Source organism: Nelusetta ayraudi, unplaced genomic scaffold (genome assembly GCF_046127955.1).
Source record: "Nelusetta ayraudi isolate G7.1 ecotype Tasmania unplaced genomic scaffold, CSIRO-AGI_Nayr_v1 ptg000070l, whole genome shotgun sequence".
In the NCBI taxonomy this organism is placed as follows: Eukaryota; Metazoa; Chordata; class Actinopteri; order Tetraodontiformes; family Monacanthidae; genus Nelusetta; species Nelusetta ayraudi.
The window spans coordinates 744,708-765,931 of record NW_027466120.1 but is presented as its reverse complement, the minus strand read 5'-3'; the positions used below and the strand labels follow the sequence as shown (position 1 = coordinate 765,931).

The following is a 21,224-nucleotide window of genomic DNA, read 5'->3' as shown; positions in this document are numbered from 1 at the left end:
AAATGTAATGACTGACAGGTTGGAATGAATATATTCAATCGTAATATGCAAATACCACTGGAATGGTGACGCAACGTCACCTATTGAAGTCAGAGCATTTCCTTTTACGGAACAGATTGAATTCATTTGAATCCATTCCTGCAGGTCAAGGCTCAACGTTTGGCTAATATTTTAACATTGGAGAATTTTCACTTTTTTGTACCAGATTGCCTCACTTGTGCCAACATGAGACATTTGGCTCTTTGTTTTACTACACAATGCTATAACTGTTACTATCTAATTTAATTGTGCTTCAGCTTGTCAGCCTCAAAAGTGTATTATTTTTTTTTTAGATTGAACATCTTTCGGGCATTCCAGCTTAGGTGCATTGAATTGTTGTAGTAAAAAAAAAAAAAAAAAGATACTAGTCATAGAAGTATTTTGTGCTCGATTTGTCAGTATGAACTATCAGGAGGGAATGTTAAAAGATCTCAAAAGGGTAAAAACACAAAAGCCATACAACCATAATCTTTCTTATGTACATGGGTCTCTATGGCATGAAAAACTTATTCACATTTTCATAAAGAATGAATGGCTTTGCTGCCACACATCAGAACCTCACAACTGTGAAACTTCATCATTTACTGAGGAATAACACAATTTTTTTCAAGTGAACTGAAAGATTGTACATCGTTTGTACGTCAATAAAATAAGCATATGGCCCTTTAGTTAATCTAAAGGTTAACTGGTCAGTTTATGAGGAAACTTTGCTTTAAAAGCAAAAGTGATAATACAATAAAACACAAAGCTGTCACAGATAAAACAATTTACAGTGAAAGTTCATAATCTTAAGTGCAAAACAAGAGGAAGAAAATGCCATCCAAACAACAACCCCTCCGATGCTTTGAGCATTTCATAAGAAACATCGAAAAAGCAAAAACAAAGTGTGGGAATGTTCACATTATTTAAAAACTTTTTTTTTTTTTGTTGTGCCACTTCTGACGAAGTTTGCTCAGCGAATATGTCATAATGAAAAAGCAGAACAATAGCCAAACAGACAAATTAGGTCCACTCAACAGTGATCTTCAAAACCTCCGAGCCCATTTCGCGTTAAAGCTACAGGTAAAAAATAAAACACCAAAAAGATTATCAATATTTTTTTTCAGCTGTAGCTTTCTTATAATCACAACTACTCTCGTAGTTCCAGTTGTCATAAGAAGTCCAGTATTCGAGTCAATTTGATGAGAAGCTACTGGGTCGTAGAGCCAGCGGCAGAATCGGGGAGGGTCACATATCCTGAGGACGATACCGAGGCTGTGCTTATGAAACTGTTTGTGCTTCCTTTATTCTCGGCCTTGCTCAGGCGCTTCTTTTGCGGCCAGTCCGCTCCAGCTCCAGCTCCAGCACCGGCACCGGCACCGGCACCAGCAACAGCACCGGCCCCGTTCCCGCTACCTGTCCTGGGCCTGGAGTGCCGCTGAGTCTTCTTGCTGCACCCCGGAAAGCTCCCCTCACACTGACCTCTCCCATCCGACAGCCGTTCTCGGCTGCCCTTGCCCGACCCGCACGCCCCGGGGCTCCTCTTTCCACCTCTGTCTTGTTTGGGGGAGGCCTCGGGCAAAGAGCCCCGACTGCTGCCGCTCCTCCTCTGCTCCGACAGCCGCCTGAGTGCCTGCGGCTCGCACTCGAAGTCTGTGAGCGGGAAGTGCGGGAGAGCCACCGCGTGCTGGTCGTACACGTTGGGGATGAGGGATATGGTGGACGAGCGCCGCGGGCTCCTCCTCGGGCTCGGCAGCGGCGTCTCGTCTATGAAGTTGATCACCTCGTCTCGGCTGAAGCACCGCAGCTCGTCTTCGTAGTACTCCCTGCCGCAGACCACGCGCGGCAGGTGCTTGAGGGAGTGCATGCTGTCCTCAGAGCGCCGCCGCTTGCGGTGCGGGTGATGGTGATGGTGGCTCTCCTCGTGGTAGGAGACCAGGCTGCTCCTGCGCCTCTCGTGGCGCGGCAAGGTGGAGCTGTAGTGGGCACTCACTATCATGTCCTCGGTAGAACCCCATCGGTGCAGATATGAGGGGATCCGGTCGCTGGTCCACATGTCTGTTTCGTCGTGGGAGTATCTTCTTGTAGGGGGCACCTGAGCGCAACACAGAGACCAAGTGGTTCAGTCTATCAACCTTTGTGGGATTTATTCACCAACACTATTGTGCAATGCACAATTAGTACTCACTGAATATCAATTTAGTAACATGCTGCAGCACTCCTTTTTTTTTTTTTTAACCTTAATTATTAGGCTGAATTTGTAAATGTTCTTTTTAACTAGTTTTTCCAAATTTTTGCATCCAGAAAACGGGTAATACTTGTTACTTTTTTTGTTTGCTAGTTTGTTTTTAAAACTACATGTTATACTCACATTCCATTCTGTTCTGACAACTATGCAAAAGAGAGAGGGTTTGTCAGGGTGACGTCAAGAGCCACAAGATTAATGTCAGTCTGCCCCCCTGTGGTGGGTTTCGGTAAATGCAGAGAAATGAGACAGCAGATGATACAGTAGCGTCGAGAGGAGGGTTAAATGGGACGGCAGAGGGCAGCACAAGCATTAGGATGGCTTTAAATGCAGGACAGACTTACTAGGATGGAGGAAGAGAGAGAGAGAGGGGGAGAGAGAGACAGAGAGAGACAGAGAGAGAGAGAGAGACAAACAACAGAACCAATAAAGCCACCAAAGGGGCTTTATTCTGCAATCAGACCATTTGACAAGTACCATTGACTATCTCAAACAGGCACACTGCTTGCAAATAACCTCAAGCGTTTTGTTTTGATTCATCGTCGAAAAGATAATAAATTAACAAGTCTCTATACTAATTTTTTCACATTCACACATTTACGGGGAAACAAACTGCTTAACAACAAATGTATCTGCACTTTTATTAAAGTGTATTGAGCACAAGACAATGGGTGGAGTGATGGTTTGGTCTCATGAAGTGATAGCTACTGTATACATCTCTGTATTAAGGTTGCATTAAAAGCCAAGTTGGTTGGGCAATAGATCTTTTTGAAACTTCCATTTCAGAAGTGTCCAATTTTAAACTTGGAAATGAGAGTTAGTAAATAACCAATCATTTCATATGATTCTATAAAGCTTGGGTTGCATGTAGTTTTTTTGGGGGGGGGAACTCAAGCAATTGTCTAGTTGTTTTGGACAAAGATGACACAGCATTATAATGTTTTCTCAAAATTAATATAATGTGAGTTGCATCATTTGACTTTCAGACTAAACATCCTCACCACAGTCTTCTAGGCCAACTTCTTATTTTTTTTTTTATCTTCATATCTTATTTGCCATGAAATGCAGTTAGTATTAAGCCAGTGTCTGATTATAGATTCCAATTTGTCAAGTAGTCAGCCATAAAACTCCCACCAAAAAGGGGTTTTGTTCGTCTGCCCTAGAAGGCTGCAGGTTAGAACAGGTTTTTGGAACTGATGCAGGTTGAAAAAGAGCGTTTCACTGCTATGCATCTGTTGAATGAGTGCTGGGTAAATGAAGACAATGCTTTTGGACAGAACATGAGCAGATATATCTAATGTTTTATTAATACCCCGCAGTTTCTCTGAAATGCAGAATGTACGTCATAGCTACACTCTTACCCCCTTATAAATAAAGTATAATGTCAGTTGCATGGCTAGAACACACTAGGGGACAAATGAAGCACAATTAACATGTTATGAGACTGCAGATGGTCATATTTACCAAACATTCGTCAACCAGAGTATATATTTAAATGTATTCAATTCAACCATTAATAAAGATTACAAAATAAGGGCCTAATTGGAAGGGATAGCTTCACAAAATATCGAACTAAATTTAAATAAAGTATTGTATAAGCCCACAAGGCTAGTTCACCATGCACATGTGCAATATATGTAGTGTCAATTGAAAAAAAATACTGAAGTTGAGTAAGTAAAATAAATGCATAAAATCAAAGAAAATATACCTGCAAATACTGCATTTTATCTTCCTGTTGTTCCCTCAATGGATACCCTTGCAGAACCCCCCTTTCTAAGGTTGAGAACTCATACTTGGCATTACGGTCTATCGTCACGATTTCAGGCGCCGAGCTATAGTCATATGGTCTGTCATATATTAAGTCAGCATGAATTCCTCCATCTTGGCTGTTTTCTGCAAAGTGCAGAAAGGCACGAGCGTCAGGATTAGAGAGCAATTATCTCATACACAAACAGACAGACAGACAGAAGAATAGTTAAGAGACAAGTTCAATTGTTCTCTGATTTGTTGCCGTTTCTCACGCGTGGGCTAAAAATACAAGGCTTGGTTGAAAAATACTTTTTAAAAATAGTTAATACAAATCAAAGTTATGGCAGTAACTGGCCGCAGATTGGTTCCAGGTTCAAAATCTATAATTATATTTCTGTACAGAAAAAAATGGAAGTGTTTTCATTCTAGTCTTTGTGTTTGCATAACCATCTAGTGTGTCTTTGTGTTACGTCTTTACTGCATCATGTTTATCAAAGACTGATTGCAGCTGGGTGAAAAATGCTCATCTGGAGGACAATATTGGCAAAAAAAAAAGAGATGAAAGATGAAAGTAGCTACATGTATTTGCACAGGCAGCTCGGCATGCAAGTAAGTAGCTGTTCAGAAACAGTAAACAATCCTTATACATACACCTGTGTTGACTTATACATGGCAAGCCCTCTGGAAAAAAAGCAGAGAACTGGAAGTGTTAATATCACACAGAATATGGACTGCCCTGTCTTATGGCTCCTGCTGGACAATGAGCTGTTATCAGGGAGGGGAGGAGTCACAAGGTTTGGGGGCGAGGGGGGTTAGATACAGAAGAGAAAGGGTTCGAATTGGGTGGAGATTGAACAGTGCCAATAGAAAGAAAAAACAGACAGGCTCATACTGTCGCCAGCTCAAATGAACTGAGGAGTTCTGGCTGTGAACCCAGCTCAGCAAGACTCCTATGATTATCATGTGACCTAATTCTGAGACCAAATGTTGATGGCATGTCAGTGGATCCATGATGAAATGCTTCATTTTTTTTTATCCCCCTTGGATTTCATTCAGCCTTGAAATGTACCGCAGATTACTATTTGACTAGTATGTGAGCCCATCTCACACAAAGAAAATGGAGTTTAAACAAACAAACAAACAAACAAATAAACAAAAGAAAGAATGAAATGTTTTTGTTTTTTTTTTAAAAAGAGAGTTATTAAAAAATAACCTACAAAGCTTACGTCCCTTTGTGACTCGAGGAAAATATGACCATCATAATGACATGAAAAGTGCTTTACATTTTAATTTTTAAATTTAACTCATTCTAACAAATCAAAGACATTTTATTTTGTTGTTGTCTGAGTCCAAAGACTTCTAAAGAAAGACTGCCCAGTTTAAATGCACTGAAATAAAAGAAAGTGCTGCAAGACAGGTAAGTCCTTTGTTCAGCAATCAGTAAGCATGACACTGTGAAGTGTTTAGAGGAGCACACGCTACATTAGAAAACACAGAGATATTCAGAGATATTCTTGGAGCTTAGCATTTAACACAGACACTTGGTGGAACCTCCTGACACAAAGGCCACGTTATAGGTCACATGATAACTTTGGACAAGTCAAAATACACCTTAAACTTAAGTATAATGTCAGTAACATTTACCATGCAAAACAGTCTACAAAGAAATCACGTCATTTTGTTCAAAAGACACAGAGTCAAAACTAAACAAAGCATATTTAACTAAATGTCAAAGTTAATTGAATGATTCAATAGAGTGATAAACTTCAGTGTAACACTAAAGTGAATGAACAATTTGATTATGTGAGAACCATTTCCTTAATCAGCCAGTTGAGATCAAAGACAAGCTGTCGTCAAAATGGAGAACACAGATGGTTTGTTTATTTTAGTGTCTTGTTTAACTGGGAGCTCGAGTGATCTGACAAAAAAAAAAAAAAACCTGCCACAGAGGATAATTGCACAGTGTAATATTTAGAACATCATGCAAAGGAATCAGTGTGTAATGATGTGAAGCTGCAGTAATCATCGGTGCTACACAGTCAAGGATCAATTTGCATCTGCCGCACGAGCGCATTATCTCTCCTCCCTGTCTCATCTCAGTGGAAATTCAGGTGGAGGAGGCTGAGGAGAAGCCTGTGATTTTTGGAAATTCTAGCTTTTCTTCAGCGACCACCTGACTAAAGACAGAAACACAAGAAAGTGTCTGCTGCATGTGATGTGTGACATCACTGAAATGTAAACTAATCTTGATTTTCCTTGCATTGAATTAACTCCTACAAGCTCTACAAGTCTACAAGTCTCTAAAAAAATCTTTGATGTGAACTGACAAACCCTCGAATCAAGTCTGTTCAAAGCGGAAGGGGACGGATAGACTTGAGTTTGAACATAGTAGATGGCAGTCTCAAAATGCATCTATCCCAAGACATTGTGTGTGTGTGTGTGTGTGTGTGTGTGTTTGTGTGTTTGTGTGTGTGTGTATATGTCTATATATATTTATATATATATATATATAGTGATAAATATTCATTATTCACAATTGAGTGGCAAAAGACAGTCAAGAGCTGTCACGAGGAGTTGAAATATAAACAGTTATCTTTTCAACTTCCACTTTGGTAACTGCTTTCTACTCATTTTCCCCTTCACGCTAAAATCTCCCCCACACCGTGAGTCACTACCATCCAAAGGCAGAGGAGGGGAAAGAGGACCGGCTGTGGCTTACCCTCGTCCACATCGTCATTGGACATGATGGCGACGCACTTCTCCCACACCATGCGGATATCGGCCCGATAGCGGTCACACGCCCAGAGGAACATTGGCAGCAGAATGGACTGAGCGATGGAGCACCACAGCACACACAAAACCATCCAGTTGTAGGAGCGATCAAACTTGAGGCTGGCAAAGCTCACCACCTGGACGGGATGAGAAAAAGCTTAGGACAAATCAACAGTTGGCTGCTAAGCTTTACCTCCGACCGGGTGAACGGTGTTGGCGGACCGTTTGGCAAAGTTAATATTTCCTTAGAAGTTCAGCTTCTCCGTTCCGGTTTATATAAAGCCGCACATTTGTTTTGTTTCTGTTACAGCTTTGCTTTCCATGCATTTAAATAGCTCATTACGTCCAGTAGTAAAGCCTGGGAGACGTTGTGTTGTTACTGCCGCTGCACTGGAAATATGATCTGTCATTAGTAGTACATTGGCCTCGGCTTGTGTACACGCATACAGAAACCTAATAGGGTGTTGCTGAAGAGATACAGTGCAGTCTTATGAAGGAACAAGAGTGATGTTTCACTCTTAATCCGGAATTTCTCGCGCACACACACACACACACACACACACCAAAGCAAACATCAGACCAGACCAGAAACACTGTGGCCTTCCTCCCATTCTTGCTCATCTCATGCTACTAATCACTCATTCATGAAAAGCCTTTCCCAGTGTCCCGACTCTTTGAACAACAAACAGCAGCTGTGGTGCCTGAAGACCTGTGAGCTCATCAGAATTGCATAATTGTTCTCTTGCAAGAGCATATTTAATAATGGTTTTCATTCAGTCTCATAACCTGTATTCACATTCTCTTTTGGTCCCAACTCAGATCTGCCTCAGTGGCAATGCAACACGTTCATTGTTTTTGTTTGTTCCTCAGAACTGTAGTGAGTAATTTCTGTCTCCTTCTGAGCATTAAACAGAAGTGTTTGAAAACAACGCATTATACATAATGCAATTCTAACCTGCGCATGACGATCGATGAAACAAAACACTGAGAACTCCTTTAGAAAACATCAGCAATTAAAAAAAAAAAAAAAAAACACTTCAAATTTAGGAGAGCAAATGTTGACAGGCTTTACAATTAGCCATAGAAACAATTGTCCTTTAAGTGGTTGTTCCCTACGTGACTTGTTTTCAAGACGACAGGATGTCTGTTTTGGACAAATCACAAATTAGATGCGTTGAGCGTTTTTGAGCCTCTTGAGGCTGAATCGAAAGCAAAGGAATTGACTCGTTTAAAAATGAATGAGCACCCGAGGGCGGAATTTGCAAATCAAATGACAGCACAGTAAAACAGCTCAGCCCTTCACTTGCTGCACTTGCAAAGATCTGTTTCCAAAGGGGGTAGAAGGAAAATAGTAAAAAAACAAAAACAAAGCAATGCTGGTGATGTGAAGGCTATTTTCACACCAACAGCAAGTTCTATCCCTGTGTTCACTGAGATGAACACAATCCAATACAGTGGATGGTAGTAAGAAACACTCAGGAGGTTGGCACACCACCAATAAACACTAAAAAAAGGGCAAGAAACCATTTACCTTTTTATACCACTTATATTCACTCAAGTTTAAAATCTTGTCTCTGCTTTCTTTCATGACTTATTTATCATGTTCTCTTCAATTGAAATAGTCCCAGAATATCCCACATATTTCACGTTTGCTCTCATCACTATATATTTACAGCAAGCAGCTCAAGTTCCCAGAGTGATCCTCCCATATCTGCCATATCCATATCCACTTCCTGCTGCTTCCGGCACCGTTCCTTCTGTTGCCGCTTTGTTTGCATTTATTGACTGAATTTCAATTTGGGGTCAAGCATTCTCAGATTCAGATCTGGGCCCCTGGTGGATTGAAGCCTCTGTTAACCACACACGTCCTCGTTGCGGTTATACCCGTAAACTTGCATTTGGTGCTATTACATTAGGGGAATTCAAAAGGTCAGATGAACAGAAAGATGAACGGTCATTTATGGAACCACACTGGATAAGCTCCATTCCCATGTACAGGGACAGAGGCTGATCTTGTGACAGTGAACATATGACTTGACACTAGATCCACAGCTTCACCCTCAGCACATGCAATCTTGTACGGAAACTCCAACTCACCAAAATGGGGAAGCCGGTCAGAAAGTCGTAAATGAAGACGATACCACTGATCAGGTAGGTGATCTGCAGTGAAGTCTTCAGAGGCTCCGATCCATCGATGGACGACCGGCGCTTCCCCTGGGCATCCTCCACCACGATGGTGGGCACGTTAAACTTGTTCTTATCGGCTTTGTGGCCAGCCTGGATGGAGAAGGTCTGGAACAGAGCGATGCCGATGCAGATGACGCCCATGGCCACGCTGCCGCCGATCAGCAGGAGGAAGCAAACGCCGAAACCCAGGCCGATCTCGGTCACGATGAAGCGGCAGTCGGAGGTGTAGAAGCGGTCGATGGTGTCGTGCCAGCCCACAGCTGGCAGTGTGGACAGGATGAAGGAGACCATCCAGATGCCCATCACCGTGTGCACTGCCTGCTTCTTTGTGTTACTCAACCTGGAGAGGAGACCACAGGAATTTTCAGCAAGTGACAGCAGCAAGTTCAACCTGCTGTCACGCTTTCAAGTGTAGCATCTTGGTGCTCGATGGGGTTCAACACAGAGAGTTGAGTGGAAAAAGCCATTTGGCATGGTTACCTTAGAAACGTGTGTATTTTTTTTTTTACGAGTACACTGACAGTAAATAAATTTGTCTCACTGCGACGGTCACTGGAGAAATCCTGTAAATTTGACAACAAAGTGACAAAATCTGCATCTTGAGTTGCACAGTCGTACACAGTCACAGACATGAAGCGGGGCCGAAGGCGGGAAAATCAATGCTTTGCTGATGGTGAAAGATTGCTTTTTACATTCCCTGGTCTATTTGTCATCTAGGTCTATTTCAGGGTGAAGGCGTTTCTATTTCTTCTCGCCCTCAAGTAATTGTTACAGTTGAGCAATTTGCTGGATGCGTTTCTCTCCTCTGGCCCTGCGGCACTTTGCAAGGATCTCCGAAGCCCACCTTCATCTCAGGAAACGGTCGCTGGTGACTTTGTGCAAAACATATGCACGCAAGCAATTGACACAAGGGATCAGCGACAAGCTATGCGTAGAAATGAATCCATTTTAGCTTGCTAAATAGGATGATATGGTTTAACAAATGGCTTTTGAACAGTCTTTAACTGCACCTTCCCATTTATCTGGGTGTTAGCCTTATTTGACATTGCCCTCATATTAACCCCTGCAGCAGTCCGAGCGTGAATAACAAGTAAGGAAGAAGTGCTGCGCGGAAGTCGCCTCTCCCTTTGCAATATGGCTTTGTGGAAGTGGGTCTCGTTGCCACTGTGTGTAATTATGCTAGTCTTTCTTGAAATTGCCTGGGGTACAAATCATGGGGAGGTTACGTCACCAGCTGCTTGAATCTATTACGACAAATACAGCTCTGCACGAGAAAAAGGTCCCAAGAGATAACGGGCGCAGGGTGATGGGAACAGCTGCCGAAGTACAAGGTTGGAATTCATAATTTAGGCCTTCGGTGTGTATTAATGTCAGAAACAAGGCAGTCGCGGCACCTCAGCAGGACGATCGCCGAGTGACTCAAATGAAAGATGAACGGCAATTACATGGTGCCTCGCCCCAGCTTTCACTCCGCCACGTCGCTGTTAAAAGTGACTTGCAGATGGGAGAGGAGGGCAAAGTCGGCGTTAGAAATGATGAACGAGAGAACAGGCGAGCATTGGTGCGGAGCCTGATATCTCCCAGCCACGCGATGATAATGTCAAAGATCGGTAAGGAAGTATGCAAATGTTATTTCGATGTCCGCTTATCTGTAAAAAATGAACACATCCAACTGCTGGCTGTGCTTCCCAGTGAGTAGAATTTCTGTCATCCTTTTGTAGTAGGCAAGGAGAAAAATGGCAAGAGAGTTGGAGAGTCTGCGACTACCAGACGTACTCAGAAAAAGTGTGTTCTGCACACCTCAGTAGCTGTAACAGGAGGTCGAGTGTAAAGAATAATTAGAGAGGAAGAAACTTTTGAAATGAGCACAACTCATTTGTTTTGTTGCAAAACACACACACACACACACACACACACATATAATATATGCACATATACATATACACACACACATGAATGAATATAACATATATATATATATATATACACACACTCACACACACAGACATGTATTTCTATATGTGTGTGGTGTGTGTCTTAATATACAAAATATACAATACATATATAACAGCACCAGTCTATACATAAGCAGCTCCCACCCATCCACAACCTCACAGACAGAAGCAGCAACGCTGCTCAGAACATCTGACGCTGTGTGAGCAGCAGACGTCTGGGAGAATAACAGGGCAAACATGCAGTGTTGCTGCAGTAAGCTGCTGACTGTCAACATGAGGCAAGTCTGCTCTTCATTATTCAGCGTTACATGGCAATATCACTTGTTGAGAGGAGTCACATGAAGCTGGACGCTCCAGTTGGCTGGTGTTGCTGAGCGTGGAGTTTCGACGGCGCATTAGCCCAAATAACTGCAACCGGCACATGTTGGCACGTTAGACAACCCGGCGCACAGGGACTCTCTGACAGACCGATCTCCAAGAGTCTGAACAGTGTGACGGCTCTCGGATTGGGACATGTACTGTAAGAGAGGTTGGTATATTGAGTACAGGTATACGCTAATAAGCACAGCAAATAAACAAAAGATGCTCTACAAACACTGTCGTTATACTAGTTATCCTTAAAAAAAAAAGCAGTTGTTTTGGTCATGATATCCATTTCAGCCTGATGGCCCGGAGTGTGTTTGCATGAACGCTCGTGACATCTGCGACAACGCGAACCAGCGAGCTCTCCTCCAGCGGTGAATTCCAGCGACATTTCTTATCGACTGCAGTGTTTGAAGCTGGCTGAATATCTCCCACTCGCTCTGCTGCGGCTTACGCACAGTCTCTCCTGTGAGCATGTGAACACATGCAGCCGTGTTGCGTGTTTTGTATTTTGCTCATTTTGAGTGTGCTCTAATGAATGTGGCCCCAGGCCAGGAGCCTACCGTGGGTGTTTTGGTGGAAAAAGAAAAAAAGAAAAAAAGTAAATTAAAATGGCATCATCACTCTTTAGAGTCAGATTCAACTGCTGCGTCGTCTGGACACCTGGAGGACTTGACTTTGGTTGCAACAGTAGATTGTGACCGACGATTTGCACCATAAATCCTGCACAAGGCATAAATGCACCATATGCTGGACATGTGTACGTGATGCTCTATTATCTAATGGTAGTACTCTGGCCTCAGCTTGTGTACACACACAGAGAAACCTATTAGGAGGTTGTAAAAGAGATTCAGCGTGGCATTATGAGGGAACAAGGGTCATATTTTACTTCTAGTAAATTAATTTCTCACACACACACATACACACACACACACACACACACACACACACGCACACACACGCACACACACACACAGTATCGATGGGTAACAGTGTGACTATAATATTCCACCGAGTTGCTGATTGGCCATGGCCACACACTTCTTCTCTCCACAATCTGCCAACATGCATTCAAACATCATCGGACACGACTCGGCGCCGCGGCCTCACCTGTAGTTGACAGGCCAGCGCACCATCCACATGCGGTGGTACGAGAGCGAGGTGACCGAGAAGCAGGTGACCAGCGTGAGCGTGTAGAAGGTGGAGACAAACACTTTGCAGAGGCCCTCGTTCCAATCGTAGTTGGAGTGCTGGCGCCGCAGCGTGATGACGCAGTACATGGTGACGGGGATGGCCATGTTGAGGATGTGCGTGCCGGCCAGCGTGCAGATGAGGAACTCCAGCGGCTTCCACTTCTTCTGCTTGGCGCTGACGCTGAGGATGCTCCACGTGTTGGCCAGGATGGACACGCCCGAGCAGACCAGCCACGGCAGCGTGTTGGCGTTGATGATGTCATCCTTCATGGTGATGACTTCATCCACCATGTTGGGGCGGGGTGGCGGGGCGGAGCCTGTTTGAGAGAGCGGGAGCACACGAGGGCGGCGAGGAGGTGGAGGTGGAGGAGTAGGAGGAGGAGGAGGAGGAGGAGGAGGAGGTGGCAGCGGCGGGCAGGAGGGGTTTCAGGGCACTGGGGGGGGGCGGCATCCTATCGGAGTGGGCGTGCACTCTCCATGGGACGTGTACTGCGGGGAAAGTGCATGGCGGAGGTGTGACCCAGTGGGACTTTGGTGAGGCTTAAGGACAGAAGAGACGAGCCGGCGTCCTTAAGAACCTGCGAGGCAGAAGGAGAAAAGAAAAATAAAGTTACTCTGATTCATTTCATTGGATTTTGCCTTTTTGAGTTGACTTAAAAGGTTCAATGTTTAATATTTGGCCTGATTTATGATTTTTATATTGGTCATACTTGACAAGGTGCCCATGAATACATTAATAAACGTGTATACTCGCAGAACAATAAAAAAATAATTTGGTTTTCCTACACTTAGAACGATTCTTATTTATATGTAAAAATATACATAGAGAAATAAGGGTCGATCCAGCTGCCTGACAGCGCGTTTCGTATTTAGGGTGAACGCTTGCATCCTCAAATAAACCAATGAAGAAGGAGGTGGACGAGGTATCCAGGTTTTTGTGCAGGGGCCACCGTAGTTCACTGGCTAGCTCGAGAGAGGGAGGGTGAACGAAAGAGCGCTGCAATCTCAAATGTAACCACTTGATGTCACCGTTTCTCCTCAAAATCTACAAATATCACACACTTTAAAGCTGGGTTAAAGCTTAAAGAAGCACCAACAGGAAGCATGTAAGCACAACTGGTCGAGAAAGCTACGTGCTAATTTGGATGTGCTGTATGGTAGCCACAGCGATAGTGAAGTGCCTGTCGTCGGCTACACAACTGTACGACAAAAGAACAAAAGCTCACGCAAAGGTGTTGAAATGCAATTTTGGCTACTTAATCACTGGAACGTGGATCTCTCTCTCCCGAAAACATAGCACGGCTAGCACAGTAATGGCGCAAGTAATCAGTATCAATATAGAGTCACACACGGTGACACAGTGACACACACAGACAGAGAAAACTGCGCTCTGTACAGAGGTAAATACGTAGTAAACTGTAGTAAGTAGCTTCTTTTATTAAATAAATGAATTTATTACTGAAGCAAAATGACTGGGCAGCACTATTTGGCTGTGCTCGCTTGTTTATTTATGCTCTTGATAAATGAAAGTGTGACTGCAGCAAAATACTTGGATCTTACGACGCTGCAATAAAGGTGTAAAACGCCATGAAATAAATTCTGTGTGGAGGCCAATTGCTAGTTGTTATTTTGTAATTTATCATTTTTGATTCTTCCTCTTCATTTTCACTTTCCTTTACTATTCATATTGTAAGAACTCATTCACACGCTGCTGTTATTCTAGTCGCCAGGCATGACATTTTAGGCTAAATTAACACTTGCCCAGCACGTTAGTGGATGGATATAGTGGAAATTGCACATTAAGCGGCAAAACAAATCTGTTGGCTTTATTTTGAAGTCTCCACCTGGTAAAGAGCACCATGGTGCAGTGTCTATAAAAGGGATCCCCTTTTGGAAAAAAAAAAAAAAAACCTTGAAAGGTGATTTGAGGAACGTGGGGAGGGGAAAAGAGTTGTCCCAGCAGATTTTGGTAAAAAACATAAAGACAAAATGATCTGCTTAATCCAAGGTCTAAATCTATGACAAACATCTGAGTGACATCTGAACAGCAGTAACACACAGTCCTAGTATTTCAGTATTTCCAAGGCTAACTCACTGCAGTGACATCGGCCAGTGTGCTGCTTGTAGAGAGTAAAACCGTCACCACCTTTATCAATATTGAAAGGACACTCCTGAGCTTACAGCCACTCAGTTTAAAATACCATTTCACTCGGCTTAACCTCTGTCAGGTGCTTTGCTTTTATAGCCAAGTCAGCAGCAGGAGGATGGTGCTCTGCACTTTAAAATAAAAATAAAAAAGAAATCAGGAATATTGAACTTTGGAAGCTGCTAAGGAAGTGAAAAACCCTGTGCACTGGTAGTCATTTATTTTCTTCTTCCATTGTGACAGAATGGAAAAAAAAATGAAAAAAAAAGTACAAGGAACATGAACTCTCACAGGCTGCCGTCTGATCTTCAAAGTTACATATTAACATTAATTAAATGCAGTAAACAATAAGGATCCACATTTACTTTACAAGCGTTATCGCATACTGTAATAATAATATTCATAATGATAATGTGTCTTTGGCCCGTCAGCGCGTTCACCAGAATGGAGCAGAGTCCATCCTTGACTCTTTCTGCTTGCTCAAGGCAAAGACAGTTATATTGGAGAGCTGAAACCTGCCGAGGCTCAGCTGCAGCAGTTACAATTCCACAGCCGGCAACATCGCGAGTCGGGCTGAAGCCGTCTCAGCTTGTCGACCGCCGCAATTCCACGGCCGCCGAGCGTGTCTCCGAGTAATTAAATTGAATTACGGGAGGTGAGATCCTCAGCCTCATGATGAGGCACAGCAGTAGATTTGGCATGAGGGTCAACTGATGAAGCCTTGTGACACAGCCCCAGAAAACACTTGAAATAAATACAACGCCGAAAAAGGGGGAGAAAGACAGACGGACAGGCAGAGCGAGTGAGAAAGGAAAGGGAGAGATAAGAGAGAGAGAGCATTTAATAACAAATTCCACGGCTTGGCTTTGTCTGACTGGCCTTTATCAAACCACTCGCCGCTCATCCGTCCTCTGATGTCGTCAAGCAATCACAAATCGCAAATCACGCAAGAGGTCAAACGACGCATGTGTGACGACAACAACAACAACAACAACAACAAAAAAAAATCAGTCCATATTGTATGCAGCTGAGCGACTTCTTCACATGAAACCGACGTGCCGAATCAAAACGACGCCAATTAAAAGAATCCCGATCCCGGTCTCTTTAGATTTGCCTGAGCAATAGGCAGCACGTTTACACTCAGCGACACGCGTGTGCAGCTACGACACTCGACTGGAAACGTGCTTTTTCGCTGGAAGAATAATAATATACGACAGGAATGGGGACCGATGACCTGTTTTTAAATCGAGACTGCATGAGCGCGCAAAAATACAAATGAGGCAGTTTTGTTTTCCTCACATCCCGTCTGCATCCGACACCTGCACGCACACAGTGCAAATGGTGATTTCTGAATGAGCTTCAGCTGTTGGCAGGCAGGCCATGGGTTCGTGAGTTAATGACAGCAACGCAAAATTATTTCAAAAATGAAGTCGGCTTTTATTGGTATGGTAGTGTATGTATGGTGGCTTTTCCTTTCAGTTATCTTCCATTATCTTCGGCCGTCTGTGGAACTGGAATTAAGAACACCGTTTTCAGTGCTGCCCTGAGGAGCCTGGCCTAACATGAGCTGTTTTCACTACGACTACTTCTAATACTACTACTAATAATAATGATGGATTTTATTGGACATTTTTCTACAGCCTCTTCCAGGTTTTACAGTTTGCATCAGACAAAGCATCCTTTGCCAAAAGGAGGACTGTAACATCTCTTGGGGGCAAAAACACAATCCATCTTCCTCTTTGAGAGCGAGCACTCATTATCTAGTTATCGAGTCCAAGAGGTTGCTCCTTGCTTGCTTGACAAATGGCTACTATGACCAGGTGAAGACCCGTATCCTGCAGAAGAGATTCCTGTGACGGGGTGAGTGATTAACCTTGAGCTGCTTAAATACCCATGAGGATTTTATCTCTGACCCCTCCAGAAATGCCAACTCTGCAGTTAAAACAAAACCAAAAAAAATGGTCCCAGACGAAGTCCTAATAGCACCATCTTACTCAGCTATCCTGATGATCGTCTGATTTAACGCCTCTTGCAAACAACTGCACACTCTCACTCACATTGAGCATCAGTCTCTTCAAATATACTGGCTGAGTGATTTTATTAAAAATGTGGAAAGTGTGAAGCTGGGCAAATATTTAGCTAACAGAGCAACTCAATTCTTTCTCATTTCTTTCTGACATGGTTCATGTTGGCCATTATTTCGGGATTGGTCATATATGCAACCTTGCGCCACGAAATTGGTGTTGCCATACTGTATTCATGTGCACATGGAGCTTCACTAGCCGTAACACATGGGCAAAGTATAGAACAGGCTACGTACCTCACATGTCAAGCAACCAATATTTTAAATAATTGGTGTGAATTATATTAATCACACAGTGTCAAATCAAAAAGTGTATTTTCGCTCATTCGTTTTCCTTTGTGGATAACTTGATAGTAATACTGTTTATTTTCTATTATTGCAAATTGTCAGTTTCATAGTGTATCGTGCCAGAGCGCAAAATTAACACGTGTGCTCATTTTCATAGCCTGGAACAACAGCATATTGTGTGCTAATGCCTCTTTCACTCAATCGCAGCATTTTTGCTAATGCACAGCAGGGTAGCCAGTGAGTTGGCAGCATGTTTTCCAAGTAAAGAAACAGGGATTCGAGCTCCTGTGTCAGCTACGCTCCACTGAAGTCTTTGAACTGCAGCGAGAGAATATCAGCAGCAGTCATCAAAAAATAACCAGCTATTGTGACCTTGCCATTGGACCTTCCAGTCACGGTAGGTAAGATAAGACTCTTTTTTTTTTTTCTGGAAGCAGCAGCTTCCTCTCTACATCAATGGACAAACAATCCAATGAAAGGAGATCTCTCAGATCAATGTGCCACAAACGTCTTTGCTGGTGGAAACAATAAATCATATGCCACGCACATTATCACCCTGGGACCACAAAATGGTTTATGCGTAATATAATTGGTCTCCCTACTTGTTTTGTTAACAAAAATGTTTCCGTTTACAGGCAAAGAAAAAAGAGAAATTGCACGTCAAAACAATTCAATATTTAGTAAACTCTAAATACTAAAATGTATCATGTTCGCCTTAAGTAATGAAATCTGTTTGGATTTCTTTTTGGAACGCATCTTCCATTGAGCACTTCATACATTTTCCATTCAGAATAAAGCAAGTTAATACAGCCATGGTCATTTTGTAATTCAGTATTTTAGAACTGATTTAGTGGCGTCTTATTGAGCTCACAATACTACAACGGTTTGAAACAAGTCAATGAAAGCATCCATCAATCATTGATGAATCTAGGTGATTAGCAAATGGTGTCAGAGCCTCTTCCAGACACATTTGTCTCAAGACTGCCATGCCTGAATGAATCACACGCGAGCAGTGCAACTTAATATATCAAGAAGGATCAGATTACATAGCTGATTAAATAATTACTAAATAATAATGGGATTATTGTTCTCTGACATGCTTTTGCCACGGCAGGAGCTGAAACCACAAATTGAAAATCAAACACTGCGGTGCTAATTGGCTTTCACAGCAGTAAAATAGCGCCTGCTCTGGTGTTTAATCAAGACATCCTCACCAGGTATATGCTTCCAGTGGTAATCCTCTCATACCTATACAGCAGCTAAATAGGACAGGATGGTCTTTATCATTGCAAAAGGCCTGTGCTGCATTTAAACATAACTACAACTCGGCTTGGACCTTATTTTCTAACGCAACGCGGGGCCCACAAAACCAGAACATCATATCTACTTCAGGTCCCATCAATGCCGCTATGCACATGATTGTTTTTCTCACAGAATATACTTAAGATGACAGAATGTGCACAGAAATTGGTGCCACAAATTCATTCTTGAAGCAAATGTTATTAAAAGGTCACGAGCTACAACCCAACATGCTGTTAGGTATCCCTCAGGCCCATACTGTGTACTTTTTTTGTTAGCCAGGCAACATAAGTAAGTGGTTGAATTTTCCATGACAATCGTAGCCCTGGAGGCTCTCTTCCTGTGTTTGTCGAGCCACCTCCAGCTATGGCCGTCGACTACATCACTGGGCACCATATGGCAGAGGGTTTAGAGTTTGTCTCGGAAACCTGACGGACTGTTGGGGTAAATCATGTACACGTGATAATGTTTCTTTTCAAATATCAATTATTCAAACCGACTGCAACAGTCAGTGAAACATCCCCAAATTACTATAATCTCCACTAATACTCTCCTCACTGATGGCTCATTACCATGTGATGATGGGCCCCAGTGATCTGCGTGTTCAGTGTGAGTAGAAAATAGACGAGTGTGAAGACGGGCTAATGTGGTCACAAAATGACAGAGGCAAATGTGTGACAAACAAAATGTCACACATGCCCCGTGAAAACGCCGAGATATGTTGGGAGGCTTTGTGGTGTAGCAGCAACTGTTACATCCAGGCCGCAGCGCTGCTCGTGAGCCAGCGTGGACACATCCTGACCCTGTGGTTGTATAGAATCCACCGCAATGTTTATTTCCCAGCGTGATTTTTCAAACTGTAACAGTAAGTTACCGCTTATTTCGTCCAGCAGTGCTGCAAGCACCACGGCCTTTAGCGTCATCTTTAAGCAAAGCTGTGCGAAACACTTTCATTCCAAACTCTCACCAGGCAGAATTCATCGTATACCAGATACATTTGAAGATGATGCACCCAACACTCACTTGCGATAAAGGTTATTTAACAATGAAATGCAAGCAGTGTGTGTGTGTGTGTGTGTGTGTGTGTGTGTGTGTGTGTGTGTGTGTGTGTGCGATTTCTATGATGTTTTAATTGTGTGACAGAATTTTAAGAGAAGACATTTACGAACCAGCGATGAAGAGATATTTAGAAAGATTGTTTTCTTTTTGCTGAGCCAGTCAGAATATTTACTCATTATAAAAGTGGTATTTCCAACACTACAGGGGGCAATTCTTACCATTTTAGCAGAGAAGGGCCAAACAGTTTGTGAAAACTGCAGGTCTGAGTGACAGCTCAGAAACAGCATTTAAAATAATAACGGGTGATCAGGGGGTTTTTTTGTGTTAGCATTTTAACTGGCAGGCTGATAAATCAAATGTGCTTGCTGAGTTTACAAGATATCGTAATAAATGTCTGGCACGTGCAATAACAGCATTAAAACAAAAGCGCGCCCAAGTAATACACTTGTATTCATCACTTTGCTTGTGCCCTGCGAGATCTTCGCTCCCACTGTCGCCTGCATTTGGTTGTGTTTGGAAGGTAAATACAAATGAATCAGTTTATAGGTTGCATCTCTCGTTCACCATATGGCCGCATCTGTTAAGAGAGCTACGAAAACGACGATGAGCTGATGCATAATAAAGGGAAAGTGACGATAAAAGGATGAAAGTGACGCTGTAAAAGGTGCCATACAATATTGAGGTCATATGTCAGAATGCCCCTCCTCTGTTGAATGGGGATACGACTGCAGGAAATGTAATATTAATCAGTGTGCCGCAACCATATAGCCAATGTATGTCACTTTTCTGTTTCAAGGAGATACTTTGTAAACTAAAATTTATTTATTTATTTTTCAATTTTTGTATAATTTGAGATCCGATGCCAAACCTTGCAGAAGTGAACGACAGAATCCAGAGGTGTGCTGCCAACTCAGAGGCTTATCTTTGAATTGTCCCCTGTGACGCGATGCGTGTACACAAGTGTTTGGTTCTGAAATCCAACATTTTGTCCTTAGCCCGCCTCGGTCTCTCTTCAGCTGGACTGCATGCGCTCGGAGGGCGCCACCTGTTCGGAGCTCCTTCTCCTTCTCCTTCTCCTTCTCCTTCCTTACCTACCTCCCATCAAAGCGAGCTAATCGCCACCTTGTGACATGGTTTGCAAGCGGCCGCCCGAGTCTCGCTCTTACCTTCGGCGGCAGCGCTCCTTAACGCCGCCTTGTTCCAGCTGAGGTGAGATGTCAACGCTCCCCGCTCAACCGCGGAAACACTTCATCACAAGTGGCCGTTTACGTTCCCCAAAAAGCCGGACAGCCGGGAGCGTCGAGTCACACGAGCGGACCGCGGAAAAACGAAGCCGCCGCATCTGTACTCCTCCCCGTCTTATTGCCCCCTTTCACACTAATTGGCGTGTGTGTGTGCGCGTGTGCGTGTGTGTGTGTTGGGGGGGTGGGGTGTGTGTGTGTGTGGGGGGGTGGGGTGGGTTGAGTGGGGGTGGTAGACAACATAAAACAAAATGTCGTCGAAGAGTGAAAGAGGAGGGGAGCAAAAAGTCTTCCTCGAGCACAAGAGAGCGGAGCAGCGCGTGGGGCAGCGCGTGGGGCGAAATGACCGCGAAATTTGGTGTTCACGTGAACGGCGAAATTCTTCTTCTTCGTCGTCGTCGTCTTCGTCGCCGCCGCCGCCGTCGTCGCCGCCGTCCTCCCTCCGACGCTGCTGGCGGAGCGGGCAACGGATGAGGCATGCTCGCCGCGCGCTCCCGACACCACGGGCTCGCTCCCGGCGGGTCAGACGCTCCAGTGGCCGTGGGAGTGAACCGCAATGAGAAATAATTCATGGAAAAGAGGTCGGCATTTTGACGGGGACGAGAGTCGCTCCCGCGTTGTTTTAT

The 21,224-nt window shown here is 43.6% G+C and overlaps 1 protein-coding gene across 2 annotated transcripts; it reads right to left on the bottom strand.

Annotated features, from left to right (window-relative positions):
- Nucleotides 1-509: 509 nt before the first annotated feature.
- Nucleotides 510-20,782, bottom strand: gpr153 (G protein-coupled receptor 153). 2 transcript variants are annotated; one of them, XM_076042070.1, is made up of 7 exons: nt 20,524-20,782; nt 12,400-13,060; nt 8,882-9,311; nt 6,732-6,921; nt 4,664-4,693; nt 2,390-2,409; nt 510-2,113 (listed from the first exon to the last, which is right to left on the bottom strand). In XM_076042070.1, exons 2-7 carry the CDS (start codon nt 12,771-12,773, stop codon nt 1,229-1,231), a joined length of 1,929 nt encoding a protein of 642 aa, XP_075898185.1. In that variant the 5' UTR covers nt 12,774-13,060; nt 20,524-20,782; the 3' UTR covers nt 510-1,228. The 2 variants fall into 2 exon arrangements, with proteins under 2 accessions (XP_075898185.1, XP_075898183.1); XM_076042068.1 differs by lacking the exons at nt 2,390-2,409; nt 4,664-4,693 and adding an exon at nt 3,972-4,156.
- Between the last annotated feature and the right edge of the window lie 442 nt (nt 20,783-21,224).

Excerpts from the sequence above, each read along its gene's own strand:
- gpr153 (XM_076042068.1), bottom strand. The coding sequence starts at position 12,773 with ATGGTGGATGAAGTCATCACCATGAAGGATGACATCATCAACGCCAAC. Across the intron at positions 9,312-12,399 it reads CGCTGGCCTGTCAACTACAG|GTTGAGTAACACAAAGAAGC; the intron begins GTGAGGCCGCGG and ends TCTCCTCTCCAG. Across the intron at positions 4,157-6,731 it reads CAATGACGATGTGGACGAGG|AAAACAGCCAAGATGGAGGA; the intron begins GTAAGCCACAGC and ends TGCACTTTGCAG.